The following is a 12,138-nucleotide window of genomic DNA, read 5'->3' on the forward strand; positions in this document are numbered from 1 at the left end:
TTTCATCTTGTACAAATTTGATTCAAATCGTGTCCTTACATTGAGTTTATATGCCTTTGCCTCTTGTCTGAACACAGCAGGAGACTCTGGATTCAAATGAGGAAAATGTTCCAAAAAAGAGAAAAAAAAGAAAATCCATGTACAAAAGCTAACTACATCTAAATCAAAAGTGGACCTAATAGTCTCAGGATGGTCGTTTATGTTTTTAGAATCAAATGCTTTTTTTTATGTTCTTCAAAAGTATTTAGACTTCAATAACCAGAAAGGGCATTTTCAGTACCCCCACTGTAGTAGTCCCAACATGTGTTTAAGTCTCGTCTGAAATGATCGCTCTTTCCCTATTACTGCTTCTTAATGTGACCTATCCTCGATATTATTAAATAACTGTATGGCATAAAACACAAAACCTCTTGATTTTTTGTTTTTAGCTCCACATAGTCCTGATTTTAGTGGACAATAGCATTCAGTACAGTTTTTACCTTGTAATAATAATGCCAAGATTGCATTGCTATTGTGCTTTTAGGCTGATTGTCTGGAATCAAAGAGATTGTGGGTTTTTTCTTAAAGTAGGTCCTTGAAATTTCAATTCATAACATTTGAGGTTCCTGTGGCAACTTGTTTTTTTTAATGGTAATCACTGAATCCCTGAGTAAGATATTTGTTTATTACAAACACACCACATTTGTTTTTCATCCTGTAACATGAAGCACATTTCTCTCTGGTACAAAAGGATTTTTTATAAGTTGACAAATCCAGAAACTATTTTGTAAGCTTCAGTGACGAGCCAGCACTGAATAAATGCATCACATATTATTACTTTAATTGCGCTGCTTTTCATTAGCTCTCCACAGAACTTATGACTTATTATTATTATTATTTGGACCGGCCCTGGTCTTTATGAATAACCACAGCAATCTTTCATTGAGAATTAGATTTGATAGGAGTCCAGTGCCAGCAGGATTGTGGTGAGTTCATTTCCTGCATGTGCAGCATGAGGAAGGAGAGGAGGAGGAGGAGTGGGGGTGCTTTGAGGGGGGGGGATTTGCAGAGGGGCAGTGGTCTTGGAGGAGTTGAAAATGACACGTAATTAATCAGCCTGAGCAGACGACTGATATCACTTCACTGCGGAGGCTGGAATAGAGGCCCGTCTGTGCTGAACAGCTGCAGGAGGAAACGGGCTCTTTGCCTTTCTTAGACATGTGGACGGAGGGAGGAAGAGGGAGAAGCAGTGAGAGTGGGGAAGAGAGAAGGAGAGAGAGAGTGTATATATGTGTATGTGTGTGTGTGTGTGTGTGTGTGTGTGTGTGTGTGTGTGTGTGTGTGTGTGTATGTGTGTGTGAGGCCACTTACAGATGGGATGGAGGAGGGGAGGAGGAGACGAAGAGGAAGAGAAAAAAATTGAGGTTTTAACAGCCTACCCACATCTGTTTATTTAGAAAAGAAACCATTGTGTCATTCAGTTATTCTAACAGCCTACACCAGGGCCAGTGTTAGTCCCACAATGACGGCTTTTTAAATACACAGTTTACACTCCTATGAAGTGGCCTCATAACTGTGTCGGAGCCTTAGGAACGTGCCAAATGGGGGAACATGCTAGGGTTTCACATTCCCTCCCCCCCCCCCCCCTCTCCCCCCTGCACTATTTGACATCTCTATAGCAGACTGTGATGCCAGAGGTGGGTTGGGGGAGATCTGGTGGGGGTCATTTGTCCTGCACTTGTGTTCTTTTTCTGGACTTGGTTGCTTTTTCTAATCTCTTAAATTGGTACTCGAAGTTTGGAGGCCTGCCAAACAAACTGCAAGCGGGCTCTGGGACACAAGTTTGAAAGCCATGCAAGAAGTTAAGAAGGTATTCTTCTGTGGAGTCTGTTGTTTACATTACCCATCAACTGTGTAGTCCAGAACTATGGGTAAAACATAAGTGATATACATGCGTGGAGAAGATCACTCAGAGTATTTGTTTGAAGTCCCATCTAAGGCTGTACCTGACTCAAAATTTTGTCAGATTCATTAGATTTTGCTGTTCATTAGAAGCTTCACTAATCAATCTTTTTTTTTTTCCAGGCATGCACCAGACCAAACTCCATTATCATCCTACATGAACATCTTGTGTCACGTGTAAGACCTGTGACTGTTTTTCCAGAACAATGATAAAAACAACGTATACAGACAACTTTTTTCTTTTTGTTTCAAGTCACGTCACTGTGATTTTTTTTGACTGTAGCAACTTATTATATAAATTATTTAAGTCAGCCAGTGAGCTAAGGTTAGCAGCAGCTCAGCTCTCTGACCCCGTTGCCATACAGAAGACCATTGGAGAAACATTGATTAACATTGTGAAACGGCTTCATTCAGTTTTTTTTAATACATTTTTAGTTTAGCCTGCCCAGCTGTTGCACCTGCATTGCTAGAGGTCTATGATGATGCTTAAAAAAAACAACTTACAGATACTGGACTTGCAAAGTTTGAGTCTGGCTTTTTGGGGGCTGTCCCGTAATTGAAATACTAAATACAAAATACAAAAGTGTATGTTCTTGTTGCCATTCAAGGAGTTTAATATTGGTGAAACAATCTTCTCTGTTTGGAGAAGAGATTTTAAACCTATTGTGAAACTGTCTGGCACTTGTAATTGTTAAACAAACAACAAATATCTTGCAGCATTTTTCTCAGCTTCGGCAAGCAGCTACTTTAATTTGAATTATAGCCCAAAAACATGAATGTACCCCAGCTGCTCTACACCAAACAGAAAAATGTATAGTTAGCAACTAGCTGGTGAAAAGAGTGGCACAATCGTAAGCTTAAGAGACAAATATCCCCAGCAGGAGTTGGTAGGGAGACCAAAAACAGAGTTAAAAGAAAAATATATCCTTAAGATGTAAGTTTGGAAACTCTTTGACTCAAATCAATATTGTTTGCATCAATAAAGGGTAGAGTGTCACTGCCTATAATGAAGCTGAGCCTTACATCAATAGCAGAACAGGAATGTTTAGCAGTTGTGGTCCAACTTATAATGGGTATGTTTGCTTTGTTGTGTTTTTATATTGTTAAATTCTTCATCGCTGAAGTCCATGTTTGGGAGATTAAGGTCATATGTCTGTGTTGGAGGTTAGGCCTTTATTGGTCGGTCCATATGTGCTGGTGTTTGTCTGCTGTGATATGAAAGCCCTTCAGGCGTGCACAAACAGCCGCTCATACGGGCTGATGGCTGAGCAGCATGTGTTGCAACAGCTGCTTGTGTGATATGTGGTGTGTGGAGGCCGTGTAAAGAGTCATTCAGGTCTGTCAGGGTAAATACTGAAGTTACCTGGATGTGATTACAGTTCTGAAAGCACACAGTCCAGCCCTAATGGACTCACTTGAGTTGCAGGGAACATGAGGCCAAGTTAGCATGTCTACGTTGGCATGTTTTAGGTTATTATTTAATGGATCTTAAAATCCCATAAAGAGTGTCAGGTTGAAACATTGGGCCAAGCAGGAAGAGAGGGTCTTGATGAAAAGACTTAAGCACTTGATGCCCTATTGATGGTTTGTAGTTTGGTGGTATGGGATGTATCTTCTTGTCAGAGAATGACCTCAAGATTTGATTTGAATCCCATGAATGAAAAGTCTGTTTCAAAATAACATCCAATGCCTTATATGCTTTAATTCTTCATGATGGCAGTCGAGCAAATAACGGAAATCATTGATAGTGTCGCTGAGAGAATCACTGCTGTCGTTCCACCTCTACTTCGGTTTGAAAGGCAAGGAAAGTTACATCTTACAACTATTAACAACAATTTGTGGTAGCTTATGAAACAGCATGTTCCGATAAGGATACGTTTCACATGTGGGCCGTGCGATAAAACCTTATCCAACATATTGTACAAATGGCTTCCAGTTGTTACTCTACAGCTCATAGCAGTTACTGTATAGCTCTCTTTTTTTCACAGAATGATAGATGACCTGACGTCTCTGAAGATTACTTATAGTCAATAAAACACTTGGAATTGTCCTAAGACACTTCAATGTATTGAAATGCCTTTAAATCAGATAATGAGTGCAGCCTATAAATGCAACAGTATTGGATAAGATAAAAAGAAAATGCAAACATCTTTCCCTTCCCCCCAAAATTCCCCGATACCACAGATAAAGCCAAGTCAAAGTGTGGATGTTGGAAGACTTCTCAAGTTTCAACTTTTATTGACTTAATTAAAGGATTTTTTTATTCTTAAATTCTAGGGATGCTGCAGCCTCTTTAGAACACTGACTACCAGGGTGATGTTGTGCGTCATGATCGTCACATTATCCTCTAGGCCACCAGAGCATCCCCTACCTTGAACCATTATTGGCATCACCTAAAGTTGTCAATTTAAGCTCTGAAAGAACCTTAAAGAAAAATGCATCTGTATTAAACGTCGCTAAGACCAACCACTGACTCAAACACAATGTCTGCTCAATTTGGAGAATGGGGATATTTTGCGAGTGTGTTTTTCTCTTTTGATTTTAGTCCAAGTTTGTTTATCAGATCATACTGATTCTTGTTGAAGGTGGTGTGCAGTGGACCGTGTGTAAAAGGGTCAGCAGGATCTGTGCCTATTTGACATGATGGATGACTTTAATCTTACTGATTAAAGGAACACGCCCCCCATAACACTTCATTAAACATTTAACCCAATTGGCAGGATTTAAAAGAAGGGGTGTGTAGGTACTTTAAAGCACAACAGGAAAGGTAGTTTGACAGTTTGTTTTCCACAAAAAGTAGGCTTGTGTGTCTCATATTTGGTTCAAAGAAAAGTCAATTTGAGCAATGCTTTCATTGTTTGTCAAGGAGTCAATGTGTTGTTTCTTAAGAGCTGCAGGAGATTTTGCCTTTTACACTGTCCCATAAGTCAAGTCCCACAGTCCAGGGATCAATGACTATTGCTGCTAAAACACAGCGGAAGAACTAAAAATAGATGCTTTATTTATAGCGTTCTTCCATAATCTAGCAACTGTTACAGTTCATCACTCGTGCGTCACTCTGTCACTTGTGCGTTCCAAACCGAACAAATCAACACAAATCCCCCGGAAGAGGACGGACCAATCAGAGACAAATTAATAGGCAGACATGAGGAAGGAAATGAATCCTTAATCTTGTTTGGTTCTGTTCCAAATAACTTATCACTTGCCTTTATCACTTCTCTGAGATCCCAAAGAGGAAGTAATTTGAATGGATAGTTCCTGCCAACTCATTTCCTGTATTCTGATATTTGCGCCTTCAGACTGCGCGTGCTGAGACGCTCTGCTGGGACTCAATCAGCTCGCTCAGTTTCTGATCAAGTCCTCACAGAGACTTTTTTTTTTTTTTTTACACCTCAGCAGCCGTCCAGTCAACATCTGTGAGGTAAACATTAAAAAATGTGGCAGCAGAAATGTTGTAGTCTATAGAGCAAGGCATGAGAAACTTTTTTAAAAACACACACACAAACCTAATCAGGTGAACTACAGAAACTTTATCAACCTGAGCTCAACTGAGAGGCTGTGGATGGATGGATTTATTTTGGGAGTTTTCAAAGTGTAAATAAATCATGTTTTGCTGTTGTTGTTGTTTTGGCCTTTTTATAGTGAAGTCTCAATTATAAAAGAATGTCATCTATGAATATTTCATAAAGCCATTTTAATTGTAAAAGTTTTTTTTAATTTTAGACAGACATTTTAAAAAAAAAGAGACTATTTACACAAGTCTAGGCAAAATGAATTTAAACATGCAGAACTAAGCTACTCACATAAAAAAACAAGCATTTCACCTGTTGGCAGTGCTCGTGTTTCTAAAATGTAAGCATATAGTTATTTCAGTTGAAAGCTCTGCCTGTTCTTAATACCATCAGGGGATTGTTTTAATATCATTATGTTTGTCCCTTAATTGGAGCGTTGCCTCTAGAACTGAAGTTTAATGGAGCCCTCAAAGTAACAACACCCAGCTCTCAGTGCAGCACATCTGGTTTACACATACAGCTGTTGGTGGAGACAAAAGGTTTGGATCATTTGATCGGCTTCTTTCCATCTGTGTTTGAAGGTTTTCTCTGCTGATTAGTCTTTAATTATTGAATTTCTCTTAGAAGTCTGAGGTTAAATAACTTTCAAATTATGCAAATTTTTATGGACTCTGAAGGCAGAAATTATGCTTAAGTCACACTCGTAAAATAAGATGAATGAGTTAATTCTCTGCTTGAAAGGTCTGCTTCTTGTTACAGTTGTGCTAAAAGCTCTTGAAACAATGAAGCTGTTGGTGTTTGGAGCTCTTTTGTGGAAGCTCTCTCTGTTTCTGCAGCAGAAGGTCTCCTGAGGTATCTGGTTCCCAGTATCCATCATTCTCAACGAGTTGGGACCTTGGAGTAGCGCCAGCAGCGTCAGTGCTAGCCAGCCGTAACTGACATTGAGTGCATTGTTTGCAGCGGGAAGCTCACGGCTGTGGCCTAAAGGTACATTCCTGAGATCAGAACGCTGTTTGAAACACAAACAGCCTTTGTGCCCTCGCTGCTCTCCTTCCCCAGCTCCCTCATCCACATCAAGCCTCCAGAGCTAAACTGCCTCCTCTCGCTCATGTGTCAACATGTGGGCTATCATTTTACACACACGCACATACGCACACACACACACACACACACACACACACACACGTGTCAGTTTGATGATGAGATCCAGGCATATATCTCATCTCTCAGAAAGAAGCTGTCAAGTCAAAACTTTTTTTTCTTCTTTTTTTTTTTTACATTTTTGATGTAAAGAGAAAAATAAATCAAAAATACATAAGAACACACATTTAGGGCTCCTATAAGTAAAGCTACAGTTTTTTAAAATTTAGATTTTCCTAACAGCCACCTGAGCCATTACTTAATGTCATATTTACATACTGTAGATTTGTAATAGTGTTTGCAGATAAATGTTGGCAGCATTGATTGAACCAGCAAAATGCCTGCAAATCTTAAGGGCAACCGTCTGAACCAATAACTGCGTCTGCTGACATATTTAGTGACAGAAAAAAAGCCTGAATACGTTTGATAATCTGTTGAAAACATTTCAGACGTAATAGCCTTCTGATTGATTCTGTGTGACAGCTGACGACACCAGTATACAGTCACATTTGCAGTCTATAAAATGTCACTTTTATTTTGTTTTTCCATTAAGGAGTTGGGTTTATTTGACTGTGGAAATGATGTTTTTTAATAAACAATTAAAATCTGAGTTGTCAATCACAGACAACAGGAAGGCTATTTGGACAGTGCATTGCTTCTTTCTTTCTGTCTTTCTGTTACTTTTTTGCTCACAAATTTCATCTCTCCACAACACAAAGAACATATTAAACTCAGATTTGATTTCCTTTTCTCAGTATGAAGTAAATAAAAAAAAAACATCTACTCTACTTTATTTTATGAGAACAGTTCGGCTGTGATAATCCACCTCAATGGAAGCAGAGGTTTTGGTTATTAGTCTCAATCAACCGTCCTGCAAGGCTGTCTTCATAAATAGGATTCTTTTTTTTTCTTTTTTTTTAAACACTTCATGGAAAAAATGAGGGATGTCTTTATATCAGCTCACATTTCTAATTCCAAACGCAACACCTGCTTCAGTCTGCTCAGCTGCAAAACCAAACATCTGTAAATGATGCGAACATAGCAGCTCTTAAAACCACTCTCTGTGTTAAACTGTGGTTAAAATGATACTAATATGAATAAAGTGGGCAGGATTTCTACCAGATCACATGTTAAGGCAAGACACTGCCCAGAAAGAGTGCCTGGCTCTGATTCACCAGCTTGACATTTGACAGCAGATGATGAAGTGTAATAATCATGAGGAACGTTAGTCTTAATGAGTAATTATATTAAATGATGATCATGGAGTGACCTCTTATACCACAATTAATTTCTACTCAACTGCTCTACTGGGGAAGAGCTAACAGCATCCACTGATCAAATTATCAGAGAGGATGCTGCACACATCATTAGCTCTGCAGGCATGACGCTGTGGAGCTCCATTTATTACTGCACAGCAGTGTAACAGAGTCATTTATCAGTTATTGATGGTCTATAGTTTCACTCATTTATAGGATATGTATATACAAAACAGGGTGGCCGTGGGGCTATGTTTTTTTGACCCATCCATTAAGGTTGAAATCAGTCTGGATGTTGGAAGGCGTAGTCCAATTAGGAAAAATACAAAATTCATCAAATATAAACCTCAAATTCATTAAAGCTTAATAATGAAATGCTCATTTTGAAAATGTAAGAACGAGTACAAAATGATGTTATATGGTGGGTTTTAAAATCATAATTTGATGGAAATAAGGACGCTGATAGCCTAGTGATTAATGCGCGTGTCACCCTGATTTCCGACTCTATATCCACAGTTTTATCTCAAAGGCATAAAAGCCCCAAAATAAACATTTTAAAATAAAGTTGGTGGAAAGGTAAATAAAGAGAACTGGAAATGTTTCTTCAGTAGTGTAACAAAGTATTGTTGCTACTTCTCACCACTGCAAGCCATACAAAAAAAAGCCAAATGGTTCTTATTATTCTACATGACATGATTCAACAATATTTCAGATAGTGCTATGATAAATCTGTCCATCACAGTGTTTTTTTCTTTCAAATATCACACTCACACACTGTCGGGATGTCTAATATGATTTTAGAGTTCTATTAAACTTAGGGTTTTTATTAAATCCCAATATAATAAAAGAAGAGCACTGCCCTCTGCACTAAATCTTATCTCCAACACTTGTATCTAACTTCACCTTGTATTTCCCAAACCTATCTTCCTCCCACCCTCAACTCCCGCCCCTCATACGTAAAACCCACAACAAGTGGCCAACCAATGAGATCACCTCTCTGATGTGTGGAGAGGGGGGCTGAGGAACAGAAAGACAAATGCTCAAAGGGGAGAGAGTAGAGGACCACTTTGCGACCCACAAGGGTTGTTGTTTTTCTCCATGCACTGTTTGTTTGCACTCCCGTGCGCACAAGGACTGCTAAAGGATCACGCGCAGTCCAGCAAAGGGCTCTCGGAACTTGCCCGGTTTCTTTTTCTGGTGGAGAGCCGCTAGCAGAGAGGAGGAAAGACGGAATCGCTGAGCTGGAGGCAGTTTTTTACAAGAACTCTTGATTTACTCCGATGGAATGAGACGCTGCAGAAACTCTCCTAAACTTGTGGAGAACTTTTCATTTGGCGTCTCCTTTGTCCGTGAGACTTCCTATTTGAATTGTCAGCAAAATCATGTATGGATAGCGGGATCTTCGCGGAAGGATCCGGCTCAAATGGGCAGCGCTGACGGGTTTATGGAGCCGGGATTACACAGCGCAGTGCCAGCCTGTTGAACGCCCACACACGGGCCTATCACACACCATCTGCCCCGGAATAAATAAGACTGCAGTGTAGATCCATGGAAGTAGAGTAAAAGTTTCACATGACACTGCTCTGAATTTCCTTTTCTTGCAGCCAGAACAATGGCAAGCTCTGGCGCACGGACTAAGAGCGTCTGCAGATCTATTTGGCCTCTTGTAAGTGTGCTTTTGTTTTTAGGGTACTCCTCCGTGGCCTCGCCGTCCCACGGCCGGCGGCTGATATGCTGGCAAGCCATCATGAACTGCCAAGCCGAGCCCGAGTGCAATTACGCGTACGAACACTACACGCGTGCATGTGGTCCCGTGCTGAACGGCGACAGGAAAAAGTGCCCGAGCCACTGCATCTCTTCGCTCGTGCAGCTCAATCTGACCAAAAGCGGACCGGCTCTAGAGGACTGCAGCTGTGCTCACGATCCGTTGTGCACAAGCACCAAGCGGGCCATCGAGCCGTGCCTGCCCAGGACTACCAGCACGGGCTGCACGGAGGCTCGGCGTCAGTGCGAGAGGGACCAGCAGTGCAGCTCCACCATGCACGATTATCTGAACCACTGCGGGAAACTTTTTAGCGGGGCGATCTGCACCAACGCATGTAGGAATGTGATCGCGAACATGCGTAAAATCCCCAAAGGTCAGCAGCTGGACACTTGCATGTGTGACGGCACGGAGAGGGCCATCTGTGAGTTTGTGAAGAGCAGCATGAAGGCGCTCTGCTTCGACTCTCCGGTCAGAGAAGAGGAGGGCAGCGGTTCCGAGTATGTCCAGGATCCAGATTATGACGACGACCCCTCGGATCCGGACTATCCAGAGGAGCTGGAGAGCGGAGCCTCTCCCCCTGCTGCAACCCACTGTGTTTTGACCCTCTTGGCATCCATTTTGGCTCTATTGCCCCTCATTTAGTCCCCGGGTTCATAATCTGCCCTGGCTATTGTCCGGATAAAAGGCAATCTAAACTTTTGTCACTCATTGACCTGCTTCTTCTGAAAAGGTTAGAGCTTCAGAGACTCACCGAAAGCCTTATTTGGGAGGTTTGAAAAAGACTTGAAACGCTGAAGGATATCAAATCAGGATATTTTCTATGCAAATCACAGCAGAAAGATCTGTTTTGAAAGTGCCTGAGCTGCAGGCTGCTTCTCTTATCAAACCACAACACTTCACGGCTCTCCACATGCTTTGCTTATGTGATAAGCTAAATTAGATTGTCTCCTCTCTCTCTCTCACAGACTCTGATAGTAAAGCTGTCGGGATAGAGACACAGTGTTTTGGAAACAATGCAACATTTAATCAGTTTATGCTCTGCACTGCCAATCCTTTTGTTTTGTTTTAAAAGATATGAACTATTTTTATATGATACTGTTGCCACCTGGCACCAGGATGATCTGATTTACAAGTATTTAATGCTGGAATCTCTAAATGTGTAAATAGAGGAGGAGTTAAAGTGAAACAGTAATTTATTACATGCCACCTAGTTACATCCAAATGTTCATCATGTGAATAAAAGACTGAATTCCAGCTTTAAAGGGAAGTTATTTGTGACTGTATTCTCTTCAAAGATACTGTGCATTGTATATAATGTGTATAGCCTTTATAGATTTTTTCCAGAGAATCCTCTATGTTTGAGGCTATGAGATGATTTATTCACTGTGTATAGCCTAGAGAAAGAAATGTCTAAATCCACTGTATGATTGCCTTATTGATATACTTTTATAGAAGGCATAAAGGAAACTTGAAGATATAATTTTTTGACTGTGACTTCTTTGTTTTTCACTTCCTATGCTTTGCCAGTTAATAGAACTGAAATGCTTTATACTGAATTTGTAACGCATACTGTGTTAAACGGTAACAACAAATCTTATAATAAGTAAGTACAGTGAAGATTAGCTTTTGGATCATTCTTCATAAGCACTGTCGCTGGTGAAAGAAGAAAACTCTAATTGTTCTCCCTTTAAATGACATCATTTTGGTTAACTTGCCTAATGTGTGCAACCTAATTACGTAAAAAAAATCAAATTAGAGGAGTGTGTGAACCTTTAGTTAACACACTTTGGTTCACCCCTTTAAAATGTGTAAATGGTTATAAATTAATGTGTATGAAATGAGAGTGACAATAAGTAGAAAGTATCTTATTATGATCCAAAACGGCAGAATTAATGTGCTGTATATGTGCACCTTAGTTTTATTTTTGCAATACTTTTTAAATAGGGCTTTTACAGTTACACAAACAACTTCCCTTCACTGAAAGGAGCATTATTTTTGGAATTGGAGTGTGTGTATGTGAGAGGGATTTTTATTTGTTTATTTAAAGATGTTTGTCCCTTATCGTGCATCAACTGGTGCCTCAATACAGATGTTAAACATATAAACATTGACACATTGACACTTCTGTGTCTGTAACTACAGTACATTATACAACGTCTCATTTAAAATGCACGTCAGCTTCCACTGTTGACTGATAGCCTAATGACCTGCTATGTCTTGATTTAGCCGGCTGTTGTCAAAAGCAACTGGCACCATAAATCAACAACAACCCTCCAGTCACCCCCCCCTTACCCCCCCCCCACACACACACACACACACACACACACACAACACCTCTGCAATGTGGTATCAATACTTTTATTATCATAACTGTTTGAAAAAATATTCAAATTCAGACTTAATGAATTCATTTTTCCCGACTTAAAATTCACAATTATACAACTATATACACTGGTGTTTATTATTTTAAAAATGTAAAAAGACTTTGTTAGGACACAGCTTTAATCTTGTTTATTTTGACAGA

General features: G+C 40.1%; 1 protein-coding gene across 1 annotated transcript; it reads left to right on the forward strand.

The window, feature by feature from the left end:
* Positions 1-8,879: 8,879 nt before the first annotated feature.
* Positions 8,880-11,094, forward strand: gas1a (growth arrest-specific 1a). Its single transcript, XM_020652257.3, has one exon. It carries the CDS (start codon positions 9,462-9,464, stop codon positions 10,254-10,256), a length of 795 nt encoding a protein of 264 aa, XP_020507913.1. The 5' UTR covers positions 8,880-9,461; the 3' UTR covers positions 10,257-11,094.
* The last annotated feature ends 1,044 nt before the right edge of the window (positions 11,095-12,138 follow it).

The sequence above is a fragment of the Labrus bergylta genome, chromosome 2 (genome assembly GCF_963930695.1).
Source record: "Labrus bergylta chromosome 2, fLabBer1.1, whole genome shotgun sequence".
NCBI lineage: Eukaryota > Metazoa > Chordata > Actinopteri > Labriformes > Labridae > Labrus > Labrus bergylta.